The sequence below is a fragment of the Schistocerca americana genome, chromosome 1 (genome assembly GCF_021461395.2).
Source record: "Schistocerca americana isolate TAMUIC-IGC-003095 chromosome 1, iqSchAmer2.1, whole genome shotgun sequence".
NCBI lineage: Eukaryota > Metazoa > Arthropoda > Insecta > Orthoptera > Acrididae > Schistocerca > Schistocerca americana.
This window is the reverse complement of record NC_060119.1, coordinates 219,410,570-219,431,010: the sequence shown is the minus strand read 5'-3', so window position 1 is coordinate 219,431,010 and position 20,441 is coordinate 219,410,570. Positions and strand designations below refer to the sequence as shown.

General features: G+C 43.4%; 1 protein-coding gene across 1 annotated transcript in view; it reads left to right on the top strand.

Moving 5' to 3' along the window:
- The window catches only part of LOC124620491, a 274,372-nt gene that overhangs the window by 4,279 nt on the left and 249,652 nt on the right, over nt 1–20,441 (top strand). Inside the window, exons 2-3 of the mRNA XM_047147076.1 lie at nt 7,372–7,551; nt 16,961–17,133. Coding sequence (XP_047003032.1) covers nt 7,372–7,551; nt 16,961–17,133 — 353 coding nt within the window. The remainder of the gene's footprint in view (nt 1–7,371; nt 7,552–16,960; nt 17,134–20,441) is intronic.

Below are 20,441 nucleotides of genomic sequence, written 5' to 3'. Positions count from 1 at the left end.
TGGCTTATGAACAGGCGCTCCACCATGAAATCGAAGTTTTCTCACCTCCGGCCTGTCATAGTACTTGCAGCGAATCCTGATGCAGTTTCGAATTCCTATGTAATGGTCTGGATAGATGTCTGCCTATTACACACTACGACCCTCTTCAACAGTCGGCGGTCTCTGTCAGTCAACAGACGAGGTCGGCCTGTACGCTTTTGTGCTGTACGTGTCCCTTCACGCTTCTACTTCACTATCACATCGGAAACAGTAGACCTAGGGACGTTTAGGAGTGCGGAAATCACGGTTGCAGACGTATGACACAAGTGAACCGCAATCACCTGGCCACTTTCGAAGTCCATGAGTTCCGCGGGTCGCCCCATCCTGCTCTCTCACGTTGTCTGATGGTTACTGAGGTCGCTGATACGCAGTACCTGGCAGTAGGTGGCAGCACAATGCAACTAATATGAAAAACGTATGTTTTTGGGGGTGAGTGGACTACTGTAGCCGGTTGTGGGGTTGTTTACCACTGAGGGATACGGCGGGGACGAAGCCTCTCCGTCGTTTCTAGGTCCACGGTTCTATACAATACAAAACAATAGATAGGCCGAGAATTTTGTTGGCAAGAATAACGGGATGACAGTTTTGAAATACCATATATTATCAGTACTACAAAAATCATAAATGATAAAATTTTCTGAGCTCTCCTAAGAAAGTGCCGGTAAAATGTCCATTTCTCTACACTTTTTGGCGACGCAGCAGTCGCAAACCTCAAATAACAATAATAAAAAACTCTTATAATCGTTCGTGACCTCAGACTTTGGGGCGTGGCTTACGTTAGACGAGAAGGGAAATCTAATAACGTAGACATATGAACTGAGCGAAAAGTTTACTGACGTGTTACACTTAGGATGAGAGGAGTATGGCGTTAGGCTGGAAATGCCTTCGTTGCTGTGGGTGGTTTCAGGTCACGAACATACCACTGCTGAGCCTCGCTATTGTCCTTACTTTGTTTCTGAAGTAGCTCCATTTTTCCATCTTCCGTATCCTGGTTGGATACAGAAGACATTAAGGTAGCTTCGAGGTTGCAGTACGGGAAGTGGCTGTTAAAATCCGGAAGTATCGCAAATAACGTATTTTTGTTATTGTGTGCAGACAGTATAGTAGAAAGGATAGATGATTAAGATTATAAGTGGTTTGGATGTATACTCTATGTGGAATGTTGTTACACGTCTGGTAGTTACGGACTAAGTGGAACTGAGCTTGGATGACGCACACCATTACGTCATTCCATACTGCTTCAGTCCTATGCCAGGGTTAATCAATCGCAGTGCCTGTCGACTGGTGGCGGGCTAACATCTCTGCAACCTGCGACTAGGTATTTCAGTGAGAGAGAAATCTGCAGATTGTGCTGGTCAACAGCCGAACACACGCTGTATCGAGATAGGACAGAACAGCGCGGGTAATCTCAGAATCACCACCTGAAGAGAAGGCCTCGGCGCACGTTACGTCACGCACAGCGGTCCAGCCTTGGCGAGGCGCTGCGTCGACAGATTCGAGGCGCACGATATTCAGTCTTTCTCAAACGATTTTACAGAATCCACCCGGAAAAAAGAAATTAATTTCTACGTTTCCTGTAGCCTCATATATTAGCTTCATGGAGAAGTGACCATCGTTTCGTTATCGGTCATAGTTATTGTGAAGTTTCACATAGAGGTGACAAAGCCGAAAACGCAGCAATGAAAAATAATGGTAATTATGAATTTCCATTTGGTGCGTATTTCACCATATGTTGCTGTCATGAAATGTAACTAACTTCTTGAATTTTTCTTTAAACTTGGGAGAGGGTCATTATCAGCTGTTTTAATGAAAAATTATGTAATTTTAGAATCTGTTTTGACGTTTTTTGCTGCAGACTAGAACTGACCCAATAAAAATCTTTTGTAACTCTGAATCTGTGAACAAAGAGACGACTAGGAGAACCTTGCCAAATATTCCTCAAAGTCGCTTCCACTGATAAATAAAGAGATACAAGAGTCAGTACATCGCTCGGGTCAGGGATATGAAGAGAAGGATGGTGGGCTACCTGCTGCAATTTTTCAGATGTCACAGATAACTGAAGTTTAGAAAGAAAATCTTGTGATAAATTTCATTGTGTCAGTAAGAAAATAAATTCAAGTTTTTCATACTAACAAATTCTCATTTCATTAGTTGCCAATGACTCTTAAAACATTATAGTCTCGAGAAAATGGATTTTATGTAGCATGTTCACTTCCGATTGTTTGAGTGAAATTTTCGTAAGTTCCCTCATATCTCGTAAACCGTTCGATATATCAAAACGAAATTTTGGCATATGATAGACACAAAGACGTGATAATTTTCCCACACTGTTAACATACGGAACTTCATCTAAGGCGATATAGCAGAAGCTACAGATTTTATTTTTTCAGACGAGTGCTGCAATTTTTAAGAGTCATCGATGGTTCGGAGAAGAGAACTTGTCAGTATGAAAAACATGAAATATCTTCCATTATGTTATTGTAAACCGACAGAATGAGACTTTCCTCAACCTATTAACCTCTCTGCTCACCAATTGTTTGTTTAATACGACATTCTGTTTCAGGATTCAGCCATAATAGGTAATGCTGCATGAGTTTGTGCAAATTATACTGTGTATTCCAAAAGAAGCAACATTAAAACTACAACAACAAAAAATGCAGCCGTTACTCATAATTGATGATACTTCTTCAAAGGAGAAAAGGTTAACATTTCAGATAAAAATAATTGGCCAATTCTGTTCAATTTTAGTGAAATTGTGTAACCCATCGTATTTTTAATAGTGAACATCACTGATTGAAACTTACAAATGGATTTTCTTCATATTCTTCATATGAGAAACATGAAAATAATTCACAATAAATAGTGTATCATCTTTTCGTTCTCATCCCATTCAGAATGAAGTAATGAAAGTCTTCACCTTAATTTTCTTTAGTTGTGTTAATGAAAAATTATGTAATTTTAGAATCTGTTTTGACTTTAATGACTTGTTAACCACAGGTAAACAGGCATCAAATTTGTTAATTCTGATAGAATAATTCGACCTTTTTTTCTGCAGACTGGAACTTACCCAATAAAACTCTTTTGTAACTCTGAATCTGTGAACAAAGTGGCGACTAGCAGAACCTTGCCAAATATTCCTCAAAGTCGCTTCCACTGATAAATAAAGAGATACAAGATTCAGTACATCGCTCTGGTCAGGGATACGAAGGGAAGGATGGTGGGTTATTTGCTGCAATTTTTCAGAAGTCACAGATAACTGAAGTTTAGAAAAAAATCTTGTGATAAATTTCATTGTGTCAGTTTACAGTAACATAAGAAAATAAATTCAAGTTTCTCATAGTAACAAATTCTCTTTTCATTAGCTGTCAATGACTCTTAAAAACATTACAGTACTGGTTTGAAAAAAAAAGGGTAGCTTCTCCAGTATCATCGTAGGTAAAATTCCATTTGTTAATGTTATGACAACGAACTCTTCGTTTTACCTTCCGTCATTTGCCAAAGTCTCTTTTCGATATCTCCGAAAATTTACGTTGTATGAGGGGTCTTATGAATATTTCATTCAAATGATCGCAAGTAAACTTGCTACATAAAATTCATTTTCTCGAGACTGGAGGCAGATATTGACCCCCTTCTAAGTTTAAAAAAAATTGAAGAAGCTAGCCACATCTCATGCACAGCAACTGTAGTCTAATATACACCAGAAGCAAATACATAGCGACACTTAAGTTTCATTGCTACGTTTTCGAATTTGTTACTTATATGAGAAACATGACAGTAACTATTAGCAGTAGCGAAATGATGGGCACTTCACCATGGGGCTGACGTATGAGTCTCCAAGTGACGTAGAATGCAATTTTTTTACCGAATAGATTCTGCAAAATCGTTTGAGAAAGACTGCAGACCGTGCACATCGAATCGGCCAGTGCAGCGCGTCGCCGTGCCTGGCCACTTCGCGTGACATCACACCAAGCCTTCTCTCTAGCTAGTGGTGGTGGAAACATGCGGTCTTCCGTTATCTTGTCGAAATGTAAAGTCACGTAGACTTGGAAAACTGCGCGCAGCCAACGGCCTTATCACGTCATATACACTTACTGTCGAAATTGCAAACTATGCGGACCAGAGGTGATCGTGACCTTGTGCCCACCGGCAGCCCATAGCATCACACCAGGTACTAGACGATGACGAATGGATTCGGACAACTTTTGTCCTCCATACACGTATACTTCCAACATGATCATGGCCATTTTTTTTTTTCAGTACCAGCAGTCATGTCAGTAGACGACGAGGTACCATACCTGTGTCCATTGTTGTCGTTTGGCACTCCACAGTCGATGAAGTACGCAGCTCGTGGTCTAGTGGCTAGCATTGCTGCCTCTGGACCACGCGGTCCCGGGTTCGATTCCCGGCCGGGTTGGGGATGTTCTCTGCCCAGGTACTGGGAGTTTGTGTTGCCCCTCACCATTTCGTCATCATGATCATTTGTGACAGTGGCTCGATTGGACTGCTGATGACCGCTCAGTTGAGTGCCCCACAAACCAAACATCATCATCATCACTGTCGGTGATTCTGTTTGCTGCTGCCTCATTGGAAGCCCGAAAAATAGTCACTGTGCTAGCAGTCCGTAATGCTCCAGACATAGTCGCACTGTCCCAGTGGATACTTTTCTTGCTGCAAACAACCCCATTTCCCAACTCGAGGCATGTGACGTAGCCGTAAAATCTTGCACAGGCGAGTGAACAATGTCTCTCCTCTCGGGCGGTATTTGTGTGGTACCGCTGATGTACTGCATGAAGTTGCATATGGCTCTCCAGAACCTATCGATTCCATATTCGCATAACAGTCGTGGGATACGGACCCAAGTGAGTAGCAATGCCGCCCAGTGATAACTCACGCTCCATGGGCCACAAACATGCCCCTGTCGAATTCCATACGTGGTGCTGGAGCTTTCTCCTTCTTACACAAACCATAAGACAACCTTCTCACATACGACCAGCATTCAGATGCGATCTCCGAGTGTGTAAACTCTTGCGTAATGCTTCATTGTATACAGAATGTAGATGGCATTACTACTGCAAACCCCATGTGTGCTTAAAACGTTTACCGTTACCCAAGACGTTAATAAAGAGGCAGACGCGCCTTTAAGAAAAAAGCGGAAATTATTGTGAACAACGGAATGACTAACACGGAGAATTCATAGCCCCAGCTGTGGATCCTAAAGTGGAGAACTTCATAGTATTAAATTTGATATTAATGGAAGGTGTTAACAGAAACAAGTTTTAAATGAACGCATTAATTAATTCAACTGAAAACACACGTTAATCACATCTGACTATGAAAGCAGTTCAACTAATATTACAAAATGTGTCCTAGGAGAATTATACAAAGTAAACCTGCTTGTTTTCAGCGTTACTTGAACGTAAATCTGAACATTCGTTATGGACGCAACTGACATTCTTCTATTCCTACAAATGCTGTGACTGTTAGATTGACGAATGCATGCATCTCCTAAAGCACTGTCAGGCTTGAGACGTAACTGTAAAGATTTGATTAAATGCGGACGAAGGGTTGTTATATGACTCCGGTGCTGCTAATAATGGCCACCGTAAATATTCGGCATGAGACTTGCAGAAATATGCTAGTGCCTGTGTGGTATAGGGTGAGGGTCGTGCTGTCGCGAACACGAACTCTGCACCCTGATTGGCTGCAAAGATACGCACCAGATCCGTGCCACCCCATCTCTGGACGAACTCTTTGACCCCTCCATATCTCTGTCTCACAACCAAGTCTCTGTGCTCTAACTGAATCATGCAGCCTCTTCTTTTCTTCCTGCCAAATAGGTCATGCCTGCCAATCGCTGAATAAGTACAGTCAGTCAGCGAATAGCGTAATTCCTTTGTACAAAAACAATTACTCCAAGAAGGAGTGTCACGCTAAAATGACAATGACTTTACAATCCACCCTTTTTTCTCAAAAAACTGTTGCTTCTGCCTCTGCTTTGGGACATCACAAACATTTTTACCAATTACACCGTTCCACGCCAAGCAATTATCAAGCAATTATCAGAGGTCGTCCTTTTATTTATTTTTTATTTATTTATTTTTTATTTTTTTTTTTTTTTTTTGGCGAGCTGTGTCCCTTTAGGAAAGCGTAACAAAACAGGAAGAGCGCCAGCCTCACACTAATAAACTTTCTTCCGTGTCCTCGGCGTGTCCCCAGTACTGGAAGTGGCTCACAAATGCACCATAGCTCGCATTCTCTGGAGCTCGCCCGGTGAGGTGACTTTCGTTGAGGCAACAGCTGAGTTTGCCTCTTTGTGCATACGCCAGACGTGCTTTTTCCGCTACAATGGACAGTGCTGTACTAGTCCAGATCAAGAGTTCTGCACTGTTCCCATACATTCAAAAAAGTAGAAAAAAAGGAAGACCTGCACCACGTTAAATGTACGTAATTAAGATTTCAAGTTAGTTGGAAGTCAGTACAATTGTTGTAGTCCAATCCTTTTTATAAACATTGATGTTGTATTCTACCCTCTCATTATCCTGTAAGTGGAGCGTTATTCTCATATTAAATGAAGAGGGGAATGCCAGATGGCTTGCTGCTTCTCACTATTACCTACTCAGCGCAGTTGCACTAAAATGCTAATCAGCATTGTAGAAAGAGACAGATTGTTACTCGATTGGCGACTCCATGGCGTGTTGTGTGCATCACGACCAAATAGCGGATAGAACTGGAAGGAAAATCAGCATTGGCTGTATTTTGTTGTTTTATTATCAGAAAAACCGATTTTAGGTCACTTAGTGACCATCCTCAATGCTGTAATATACAATTAAAATTGGTAAGCACCGGTATGAAACTATAACCTCAAGCTTAGAGCGATCACATAGGATGGTCAATAACTGACCAAAAATCGATTTTTCTGACAATAAAACAACAAAATACGGCCAATGCTGATTTTCCTTCCAAGATTGTTACTTACTGTAAAGACATGATGTGTGAGTGTGTGTGTGTGTGTGTGTGTGTGTGTGTGTCATCGACGAAGACTGTGGTCGCAAGATTTAAGTGAGTGTCTTTTAATTCTGCCCGTCTGCAACTTGACGTGTCTTCTTTATGGTAAATAACAATCTGTCTTTTCCTGCATTGTCCATATTCCTCCTGGAGTTTCCATGTAGTACACGTGTTACCAATTTACAGTTTGTTGCTTACCATCTGCATGGTACTACAATTATAAAGCCTGGCACTGTAAGTCACTGTTGGCATTTCAAATACACGTAGCATGCAATACTTCCAAGTCGCCCTTGTATTTCACTGGTTGTGTGTCATATGCTTCCACAGGTGTAACGGAGAAGCTGGACCACCTAGTAGAGGCTGGTGTAACAGGAGTCTGGCTGTCTCCGTTCTTCAAGTCGCCTATGGTTGATAATGGTTACGACATCTCTGACTTCACAGACGTCGATCCTGTTTTCGGCACCATGGAAGATTTCGACGAATTACTGGCTCAAGCCCACGATAAAGGTAATCAATCCAGTTTGATATTTTATGGTCATAATTCATAACTGTACTGAGGGCACTGAATATGATGTCAGTCATCGGATGCTGAAGCAGATGCGGTGCAATTGCGTCCATACAGTCTGGGCAGAAATGGTTTCACAATGCCCCACACTTACAGGAAACCAACGATGGCCCCGAATGGCACTGCGGATGCGACGTGACATCAGTTCTTCAAACAAGTGTGGTCGTCCTTTGCAGCGGTTTACACGTGTGGAGACGTTGTCTCTGTGGTATTATAGATCCGCCGGAGACGCTGTAGACCGTTGAAGGCCGTATTAAAGCGTTATCTTCGATCAACTGCGACCCACGCGTGTTATATCTATTATCTACCGACGAACTCGGTGAACTCGCAACATGCTGCCACGTTTGGCGCCCCTGTCTTTAAGAGACTGCTCGGATAGTGTGTCTACATTCATGCCATATGCCCCATATAGCTGTACCATTCGTGTGTTATACACGGTAAGTCGTCAAATGATACAATACCGCCGGCCTGTGTGGCCGAGCGGTTCTAGGCGCTTCAGTCCGGAACCGCGCGACTGCTACGGTCGCAGGTTCGAATCCTGCCTCGGGCATGGATGTGTGTGATGTCCTTAGGTTAGTTAGGTTTAAGTAGTTCTAAGTTCTAGGGGACTGATGACCTCAGATGTTAAGTCCCATAGTGCTCAGAGCCTTTTGAACCATTTGATACAATACCTCCCACTCATTTTATAACAATATTGTTTCTGTCTGACATCCATTTCTCCCTCTCATGTAACAATTTATTCATCTCTGCATATACTTTACACAGTGTGCAAAACAAAAAATACTAGACGTTTTTGTGCAAAAAATTTCCATTCGATGCATTTTCATATAAGATTTTCCTAAACTCTTTGACATGTATCTAACCACTTTTGACAACTTCTATTGCGAAGTTTATATAGAATTTTCTTTCCATCTGGTCTATTCCACCTTTTAGATGATGAATATAAATTCGTTCACGCAGTTCTGTAGCACGTTATTTAAAATTCCACCATTACTAATTTTTGTTTTTCGATTTTCATACTCCTCATGTGCCGCAAATATAAGCTGTAACACAGGCTGACACATCATTTGATACTAGGCCTGATGGAATTTCCAATCCAAAAGATGACTTTGAAACCTCTCCTTAGAAAAATTTATGAATGATTGTGGAAACCTCTTACGTTATTTGATTTTCAAACAGCTGAGCAACACTGAACGTACTCAGACATTTCTCTCGTTAGTTATTCTGATCATCACTAAACTGACGCACAATATTTTTAGCGCAACGCAATCTGACTTTCAAAAATCCCTACAAAAGAATCGTCGTGACTAATAATAACCTATACCTTTCATGAATCATTTACCTCACAAAAATCTTCGTTATTCGAACTACTGCAATACAACGAGCGCCAATAATGCCAGCTAAATAAAAGATTCTAACTACTGAAGGCACTAACTATTGACAGGCATAGTTGGCAAATGAAAGATTTTGATAGAGAACAAACAATGTATTTACCTAAATAGTGTTCAAAAGTCATTATATATATGGAAAAAAGAACACATTGACACCGGTGTGTCAGACCCACCATACTTGCTCCGGACACTGCGAGAGGGCTGTACAAGCAATGATCACACGCACGGCACAGCGGACACAGCAGGAACCGCGGTGTTGGCCGTCGAATGGCGCTAGCTGCGCAGCATTTGTGCACCGCGCCGTCAGTGTCAGCCAGTTTGCCGTGGCATACGGAGCTCCATCGCAGTCTTTAACACTGGTAGCATGCCGCGACAGCGTCGACGTGAACCGTATGTGCAGTTGACGGACTTTGAGCGAGGGCGTATAGTGGGCATGCGGGAGGCCGGGTGGACGTACCGCCGAATTGCTCAACACGTGGGGCGTGAGGTCTCCACAGTACATCGATGTTGTCGCCAGTGGTCGGCGGAAGGTGCACGTGCCCGTCGACCTGGGACCGGACCGCAGCGACGCACGGATGCACGCCAAGACCGTAGGATCCTACGCAGTGCCGTAGGGGACCGCACCGCCACTTCCCAGCAAATTAGGGACACTGTTGCTCCTGGGGTATCGGCGAGGACCATTCGCAACCGTCTCCATGAAGCTGGGCTACGGTCCCGCACACCGTTAGGCCGTCTTCCGCTCACGCCCCAACATCGTGCAGCCCGCCTCCAGTGGTGTCGCGACAGGCGTGAATGGAGGGACGAATGGAGACGTGTCGTCTTCAGCGATGAGAGTCGCTTCTGCCTTGGTGCCAATGATGGTCGTATGCGTGTTTGGCGCCGTGCAGGTGAGCGCCACAATCAGGACTGCATACGACCGAGGCACACAGGGCCAACACCCGGCATCATGGTGTGGGGAGCGATCTCCTACACTGGCCGTACACGACTGGTGATCGTCGAGGGGACACTGAATAGTGCACGGTACATCCAAACCGTCATCGAACCCATCGTTCTACCATTCCTAGACCGGCAAGGGAACTTGCTGTTCCAACAGGACAATGCACGTCCGCATGTATCCCGTGCCACCCAACGTGCTCTAGAAGGTGTAAGTCAACTACCCTGGCCAGCAGGATCTCCGGATCTGTCCCCCATTGAGCATGTTTGGGACTCAATGAAGCGTCGTCTCACGCGGTCTGCACGTCCAGCACGAACGCTGGTCCAACTGAGGCGCCAGGTGGAAATGGCATGGCAAGCCGTTCCACAGGACTACATCCAGCATCTCTACGATCGTCTCCATGGGAGAATAGCAGCCTGCATTGCTGCGAAAGGTGGATATACACTGTACTAGTGCCGACATTGTGCATGCTCTGTTGCCTGTGTCTATGTGCCTGTGGTTCTGTCAGTGTGATCATGTGATGTATCTGACCCCAGGAATGTGTCAATAAAGTTTCCCCTTCCTGGGACAATGAATTCACGGTGTTCTTATTTCAATTTCCAGGAGTATATATATATATATATATATATATATATATATATATATATATATATATATATATATATATCAGTTCATGACATCCAGTGTTACAAATTTTGTTTTTCTGACGGACACACGTCCAGATCGTCCGCTCTCATAACTCTGAAATCTCTCTTCCCACATCCACCACTGCTGGCGGCTCACCCAACTGCCCAACACTACAACAGGGAATATTCCAACAATACCAACCAGCCACAAAAAATGGATCAATTGGCTCTGAGCACTATGGGACTTAACATCTGAGGTCATCAGTCCCCTAGAACTTAGAACTACTTAAACCTAACTAACCTAAGGACATCACACACATCCATGCCCGAGGCAGGATTCGAACCTGCGACCGTAGCAGCAACCAGCCACAGACTGCACACACCACAGTCAGTGATTTTCATACAGGGCGCTATGTTGCGTTACCAACATAAAAACCTAAACAGCCTGCCTACAACTTCACTGATTTTGGGAGACCGGTACTTTTTTATTTTTTTTTTTAAGGTCATATAGTACTGTGGGTTTGGAGACCGCCGCTGGTAGATTCAGCTGCCTAATTGGAGAAGTTTTCTTCCTTCGCAGAATGTGAAAGTCGCTTAATTTCTTCTTCGAACGAGATCGGTCACTGAAATTATATAACTACGATATCTACAACTGAAACTTCAGCCTTTAGCCATTTTCAAGTGGTACAGGTCAATAAATTTTGGGAAAATTTAAAAAAAACATTATACTATACAAGGTGTAACAGGATTGAGTGCAGATATTTTTATTATTTACTGACGACAACATTACATCAGCTTTTACGTCGTCTGCAGACTAATGACTATGGATTTACAGTTGTATGTTTTTAGTTTGGTATTACCTCCAGATGTAGCACAGTGAGGCCATTAATGTTTATTTTAACCTGGGCAACAGGAAAGGTATTGAAACCTGGATACATCGACGCAAAATGGGTAGTCTATATTGACAGGCATATTCCACCTTGTCACGCAGTTACGACCACAGAGCATGTTACAACAGTGCAGAAAACATTATGTCGTAAACTTTGTACCTTGTCTATGGGAATACTGTTCGAAGCAAAGACGAAATAACCCACACGCTGAAGTGTGTACTTACTACGGTACCATATACAAAAAGTATCTGCACTTCTACCCGTTACTGGGTGGTTGTAGTTAAGCTTTCCCTAGCTAACATGTTATAACGCGGAAAATAACTACCGTACTAGGATCGGATTTGGTAGCATTAATTTGAAGGTCATGGGGAAGAGAAATAATGCAGAATCAATTCAACTGAAACACTTTGAAAGTGCTGCTGCGTTACATGATACCATTACATACCGGTACCGTTACTGTTACGAAAGAGGCTCAATATGGCGCCCATCAGTGTCCAGAAGAGTCTGAAAGCGCAGGATTGTATTCTGCACAGGTATGCTGGCTACCTCTCTTGATATGCTGCGCTTCAGACCAGCACATGTGTGAATGCTCACCTAGTAAATCCTGTCCTTCAGGTAGCCACACAACCAGAAGTCACAGGAATTGAGATCAGGTGATCGTGCCGGCCAAGCATTTGGAAACGATCGGCCGATAATTCGATCGTTTTCAAATGCGTTTCGGAGAAACAGGTGAACTTCACTAGCGACGTGCGGTGGGGCCCCATCTTACATGAAAACTATTGAGTTCAATGCGTCTCTCTCCTGTAGGGATGGTATGACATGCTGGCGAAGCATATCGCAGTAACGCTGGCCAGTCAAACTGCACGTCTTTGGTCCTTGAGCGCCAACCTGTTCAAGATAGAATGAAAGTAGTCGTGACGGCACGCCGTATGGTGACACGTTCATCATACAGAGGAACTTCATGCACAGTAACTGCAGGTGAAGATCCCCACACTCGGCAATTCTGGGTGTTGACCTCATTCGTCAGCGAAAAATTAGCTTTGTCTGTCCGTAGGAGGGCCCAGGGCCAGCCCTTGTCAACTTCAATCCTTGCGAGAAAGTGGAGAGCGACGTCAACATGTCGTCGTGCGTCCTGTGGTGCAAGCTGCCGTACGATGTGGATCTTGTACGGATGCCATTTCAGAATGGTTCGAAGGACCTCCCGTACAGTGGACCACGGGATGTTCAAGTGTCTTGACACAGCACACACACTCTGACGATCTGGAATTTCGTGCAGCGTTGTCTGCCAGAGAAACAGCTATTTCATCAACCACCTGTGGCGTAACTGGTCGTCGGCCTCTTCCCGGAGCGAGGCCCAGTTCTGCGGTTGATTCGAACTTCTTTGACATGCTCCGCACAACAGGTGGGCAAAGAGGACCCTTACATAATCCTTTCAGCCGACTATATTCTCGGAGTGCAGCTGTAGCATTAATGTTGTTTTGATAATAGAGCTTTACCATTAATGCCCTGCTCCTTTTGTCCAAACTCATGTTGACACATCAAAAAGTGCACTGTGACTGGTCAGGTGTGTGAGACTATGACTCAAAATGACTGATCACGTCTCCTGTTGGCTATACTTGGAACTCTAAGGTGGCTCTGTGATGCATGGAAATCATCCACCCCATACTCTAGACATTAATCTTACCAAGTTTGGTACTCTCACGGTCATTAGTTTCCGTGTTATAACGTGTTAAATGACGAATGATTAATTATAACCGCCCAGTATGTCACCATTACAGGACCCATGTCTATTGTCTTAGTATATAAACATCAAATTACTGCGAATATTTAGCGTTTGATAGCAAACAGTTAATATGAAACACTGAACGTCATGCTGAAGTGTAGCAAGTGTAAGAAGATAAGTGCAAACAACTCTTACGAAAACTACCCCGTAAAGTGGTGTCTGGTATATTAGTCCATTCTCAGTAATAGCTGTACGCTGTCTGATCAGTAGTATCCCAACACCTATTAGTTGATGTTAAGATAGGGTGTGTCCACTCTTCGCTTTCATGACGACTGGAGCTCTTTAGGGGACACATTCAACACTTTCAGTGGCGTGGCTGAATGACTGTAACCCATTCTTCATCAAGAACTTAAACCAATGAAGTTAGTGACGTGGGACGCTGGGATCTGGAGCGAATACGACGTTTCAACTCATCCCACACCCATTGGGTTCACGTCGGGACTCTAGGCAGACCAGTCCATTTAAGGAACGTTATTGCCCACAGATGCTGTCCATTGTCTCCGAACTGTTCCTATACTGTACGCAAGACACGATGCGGTAAATATTCTTCCGCACGTATCGTTTTCCTAAGCGCAGTAAGGGAACAACACCCTAATCCCGAAAAACGCCCCTGTAGGGCAACACCACATCGTCTGTACTTCACTGTTGGCACTACACATGATGGCCAGTAACATTCTACGGGAATCCACCACAGCCGAAACCTTCAATCCGACTGCCAAACGATACAGCGTGGTAAATCAATCCAAATGACTCGTTTCCAGTCGTCCACTGTCCAGTAGAGTCCCTCTCTGCACCACCTCAAGTGCCGCTTAGTTTTGACTGCAGAAACGTGTGGCTTATGAAGAGTTGCTCAGCCGCTGTACTCCATTCCTTTTAGCACACCATACGCAGCAACTGCGCCAGCGGGACTGCTGGTAGCACCGTGGAACACACGAGTGACTCCTGGGGCTGATTTCGTGCGACTTTTTTCAACTGTCCTCCGCAGTGCTCCACAGTACCGGTCCGTCGGCAGATGGGATCTGCCTGATATTGATTCAGCTGTGGTTGTTCCTCCTCGTTTCCGCATCACGGTCATCACTAGCAGTCGACCAGAGCAGTTTTAGAAGGGTTGAAATGCCCCTGATGAAATTCTGGCTCAGGTGAAATCACTGAGCTCTCCTGGCCGACCCATTCTGCTGTTTCCGCTTCTCTACTGGCAACATAATAATTCCTGGCTCCTTTCATGATAATGGGTCCACATCTCGTGACATTTAACGGTCAGTGCAGTCCGAATACGTTTGATGAGGTAGTGTATTAACTAACTGTTTATGTATTTATTTACATGTCTAGTTCCGTAGGACCAAATTGAGGAGCAAATCCCCGAGGTCATGGAACGCGTCAGTACACGAAATTACAACATACATCTGCATCTACACATATACTCCTGTAGCCACCAAGCGGTGTGTGGCGGAGGGCACAATTTGTGCCAAAGTCATATTCCCCCCCCCCCCCCCCCCCCTCTGTTCCACTCTCGAACTCTCGAATCGCGCGAGGGAAAAACGATTGTCTGAACGCCTCAGTACGAAATTTCCATTATCTCTGAATGGTGATCATTGCGCTATTTGGAAGTTCGTGGTAATAATATATGCTCTACATCCTCGGCTAAGCTCGGATTTCGGAATTTAGTGAGCAGCCCCTTACGCTTAGCTCGTCGTCTATCTGCAAGTACGTCCCACTTCAAACTTTCTATGAGATTTGTAACGCTCACGCGATGGCTAAATATACGAGTCACGAATCTTGCCGCTCTTCTTTGGACCTTCTCGATCTCTTGAATCTGACCCAACTGGTAAGAGTCCCATACAGACGAACAATACTCTATAATGGACGAACTAACGTATTGTAAGCAATTTCCTTTGTTGAAGGACTGCATAGCTTCCGGATTCTACCAATAAACGTTCGCGAACATTTTGTCGTCCCTGTTCACTAGTATGGGTATTCTGACATTCGACTCTCAATACATATATTATTTACTGTCATTTCTTGTTAAACAGTCATGCGAGTCACAGCTGGCCCTCTTTGTGCATGATTCACAACAGGCTCTAGATACTGGCTCCCAGGTTGTTCCCCTATTTCTCGACTTTAGAAAGGCGTTCGACTCAGTTCCACACTGTTGCTTGCTCCAAAAAGTGCGAGCTTACGTTCTATGCTATGATATATACGGTTGGATGGAAAATTTTCTAACAGGCAGGGAGCAGTATGTCGTCCTGAACGGCGTGACTTCAACAGAAATAAGCGTAACTTCCTGTGTGCTCCAGGGCAGCGTAATAGGTCCACTGCTTTTTACGATTTACATAAATGATATGGTTGATGGTATTGACAGCGGCATTAGACTGTTTGCCGATGATGCTGTAGTCTACAGGAAAGTAGTATCACACGAAAGTTGTTAACAAATCAATGAGGATTTGCAGAAAATAAACGCGTGGTGTAATGACTGGCAGTTGTCTCTCAATATTAGTAAGTGTAACCTACTGCATATAACAAGGCGAAAATCCCCATTAATGTACGAGTACAAAATAAATGCCCAGTCTTTGGAAGCGGTAACATCCGTCAAGTATCTGGTTGTGACTATTCGAAATGACCTCAAATGGAATGATCAGATTACACAAGTAAACTCTCTATTGCGGTGTATTGGTAGAATCCTGAAGCGATGCTGTCCTTCAACAAAGGAAATAGCTTACAATATGTTAGTTCGTCCAGTCTTAGAGTATTGTTCGTCGGTATGGGACCATTACCAGTTGGGTCTGATTCAAGAGATTGAGAAGGTCCAAAGAAGAGCGGCAAGATTCGTGACTGGTACATTTAGGCATCGCGAGAGAGTTGCAAATCTGATAGAAAATTTGAAGTAGGACACACTTGCAGACAGATGACGCGCTAAACGGAAGGGGCTGCTCGCTAAATTCCTAAATCCGAGGATGTAGAGCAATGTTTACCATTCAAAGATAAGGGAAATTAGAGCTCGTACTGAGGCGTTCAGACAGTCGTTTTTCCCTCGCGCGATCCGCGAGTGGAACAGAGTAGGGGAAATATGACTTTGGCCCGAATTTTGCCCTCCGCCACACATCGCTTGGTGGCTAGCGGAGTATATATGTAGATGTAGATGTAGATACTGTACATATGATGGGCTTGCTTGTACAGTGCTTATAGAATCAACCTGAGGGTCAGCAAGCTACTAAGCTGCTCTTCGATTCTTGTTTTGGATATTGTTTTCTAAAGCCTAGCGTAGTAATTCTGCCACACGAGCACTAATTGCTACCTAAATAGTAAAAGGTTTACTTGTTTTACCACTCATCGACCACATTTACAGAGCTGTGCTTCGTCGTTATTTTGTTTACGTGTGATCTGCCCGTGGGAAAGTCCAGTGAAGGGCAGTGCTATGCGGTCTCGCTCGCTCTGCGGCTATCTCTCTCGCTCATATGCCAAGACTAGGACATACGGTTGCGTAGGGGCGCTGAACTGCACTGCGCCGCCGAGCGCAATTCTTGGATGAGCCTGGTGTACGAAGTTACTTTGACATCCGACCATGTCTTCTAGGTGCTTCACATTTTTCGTCGAGAAGTGTGTATAGAAAGAGATACACAACTGACAAGGTGGAGAGACGGGGAGAATACAGATGGAGAGAATTAAAATGCAAGTTGTTATGCATAACTCAATAGTGAATGATTAATTATTTCTGTGATTATTTTTGCAGGTCTGAAAATACTAATGGACTTCGTTCCGAATCACTCGAGCGATGAACACGAATGGTTTCAAAAATCGTCGAACGTTAGTGATCCAGAATATGACAAGTATGAGGATTATTATGTGTGGCTTGAGGGGAAGGTCGGTGAAGATGGAGAGACACCGGAACCGCCCAACAACTGGGTAAGTAGACACGGTTTAAAACCCGATGTCACTCTTCAGAGCAAATTTGAGGCTGTGAAGGCATTGCTAATTACGCATATAAATTTTTTTTTCCCGATTTTCTTTAGATTTCTATTCTTTTTCTTTTGTTCATATGGGCATTTCTAATCGTGACTATGTAACATTCTACTGTGGTTTTTAAATGTAAAGATGTAATTGTGATTATTTCGTTTGCCAATGGATAAATATGTTTCTTGCTTTGTACCTGTGCTAAAGTTTGTAAAGTTCTCATTTGGAATATTATTAATTGTGAAAAATGCAGTCAATAACATTTATAAAGGTTTATGTAATTTACGATAACGATATAACATCTATAGACAGGGGACAGCGATAGTGATATCGAGAGTCGAAAGGTTGTTGCGTAGTAGAGGGGATGGTGGATGGCGTGTCTGTGAAGCGTGCGCGGGAAAAATAGTACTGTGTTTCATGAAAAGCATACGTAATTGTATGGACAGTGATACCGAACTATCAGATTGTTAATTCTCTTTACCACTGCGGTATGTAATGCCATCGCCAGTGAACTTTAAGAGCAAATAAATCGGACTGTGAAAGTGCCGCTAACATTATTTTGTTGTGGCCGACACAAACTGTGCTTTTATGCGAATGAACTTTGCTGGTATTGGTTTTGGGTGGTGGAACTGTTGTATATCACATTCTATCAAGCCGTGAAAGTGAAGACTGATTAACTGTGCAATATAAATGGCATTCAGTGACGTTGTCGAAGTCTGAAATGCGAGAACAGAGTGGACATTGGTTACGGTGTGCTTCACACACAAGAACAATTCTATGAACTGTGTATTTGTGGCTAAGACTATATGAATGTGACGAACCGTGTAATTATGGACGATAGCGTCACGGACAGTGCATAAAGTGTAAAAACAAGCGATGTCTACGACACGTACTTTGAAAGAGAGGACATGTCAACAACGTTCGTATACTGGCGTCTTGTGGTTTGTTAATCACCACGGGGTTAATGATACAGCTGTGCTGGAACTTTATTTGCGTTTCGCCGGAGAAGATTAACCAGCGGAACTGTCTGTATCCTGCTCTCATCATCGTAACCCGCCGACATCGTGCTGCCTAACGCAACGCTTCGTATGCAACAAAAAGTTAAGGGATTTCGCCGAACGCTATCCCCTGACCTAGAAACTTTCTCTATTAAAAGTATAAGAATTACACACTCTATTTAATTAAATTCTTTGTTTAGTTTGTTTACTTTCTGCTAACGAAAATAAAATTACAATCAGTGAATTAAAAGTCGCTTGGTAATTATTGTTGATACACCAGTAAATATAAACTTCTTTCTCTCATTAGGACTAATTCTCTTTGCATGTCAAAATTATTGTAGTTAAAAAAAAAGTGGCTCTGATCACTATGCGACTTAACTTCTGAGGTCATCAGTCGCCTAGAACTTAGAACTAATTAAACCTAACTAACTAAAGGACATCACACACATCCATGCCCGAGGCAGGATTCGAACCTGCGACCGTAGCGGTCGCTCGGCTCCAGACTGTAGCGCCCAGAACCGCACGGCCACTCCGGCCGTCATGTAGTTATTTTATGTAGTTTTATGTATTGTTATGAGACTAGATATATGACAGTGACTAATAAGAGTATTTTGTCGCGAAATATGGCTTCGCTTGCGTTCTGACCAATAACGTAAAAGCTGCTATTCCCGTATTGGTGCTTTTCCTGACGTGAGCGGGAATTATAAATGTCAGCTGTCAAACCACGTAGTGACTGTTTACCCAGTAATAAAAGTTTTTGATAAAGTATTGCTACGAGTCGTAGTATTAAGAGACACTGGTTATACTCAAAAGTGGGTAGATGTATGGCGAAACCCCCCAGTGTTCATGCGATTGTCAACAGTATTGTGTGTGATTCACGAAATTTTGTCGCTTTTTCTAATTCCTTTCAGATATTGTCTTAGATGTCTTTGAAGTTTCAGAGAATATATACACAATTTTGTCGGTTCAGGTTAATTTCAGAGCAGTTTCTCGTGAATATTATTTTCAGTTCATAAACAAAATGGGATCGTGACCAATTGAGAAGTATAACAAAGAGTGTGGTTTTCCAACTAGAATTTTGGATGAATTCACAGTTCAGATTTTGATAATTGTTTTTCCTGTGGGTTGAGGTCATCACAAGACCTTATGATGTACAGTAGTGAAATCAGTAGAAAAGCATGGATATCTGTGGGAAAGTTAACACTGTCGGCTAGAACAGTTGTGCACAGTGTATGTGCAACAATATGAGATCCATTCTACTGACAAAAGCACTCAAATGGTATTGCATTTGATGTCAGTAGTCCAGTATATAACAGTCCACACCCGGTAGCTGAGTGGTCCGCGCAACAGAATGTCAATCCTAAGGGCACGGATTCAATTCCCATCGGAGATTTTCTCCGCTCAGGGACTGGGTGTTGCGATGTCCTAATCATCATCATTTCATCCCTATCGACGTACAAGTCGCCGAAGTGGCGTCAAATCGAAAGACTTGCACACGGCGAACGGTCTACCCGACCGAAGACTCTACTCACACGGCATTTATTTATTTAGAATATAACAAGACGTCAACTATTCCGATGGTAGAGGATGGAACTCAGTATAAAAGCAGTCGGCTCTTTGTGGCGTTAGTGTGTGCCTATGTGCTTGTATTGTAGATGGGAAACAGATACCATTACTGACAATGCCTGTAAATGTATGTATAAACGGGGCTGTTACATGATGATATTACAAACTATCTAGGATGATGGAGAAGCATGTTTGTATCAATGTGAGGTAGGGGTCCCTGTACCGGAAACGAACGAGCCGAATGTTATAAGAGAAAACTATTCCGATACCTCTGACTGTTGTTGCTAAGATTGTAGGATAGAAAACTTTCAGTCGAAACAAAACAAAACAAAAAAATACCAGTAAACAGGGCTCTAAGAGCTATAAGTGCTTGTTCAATAGAGGAGATGAGTTTCACAGTGTCGTAGATGATCAAGTACACTCCTGGAAATTGAAATAAGAACACCGTGAATTCATTGTCCCAGGAAGGGGAAACTTTATTGACACATTCCTGGGGTCAGATACATCACATGATCACACTGACAGAACCACAGGCACATAGACACAGGCAACAGAGCATGCACAATGTCGGCACTAGTACAGTGTATATCCACCTTTCGCAGCAATGCAGGCTGCTATTCTCCCATGGAGACGATCGTAGAGATGCTGGATGTAGTCCTGTGGAACGGCTTGCCATGCCATTTCCACCTGGCGCCT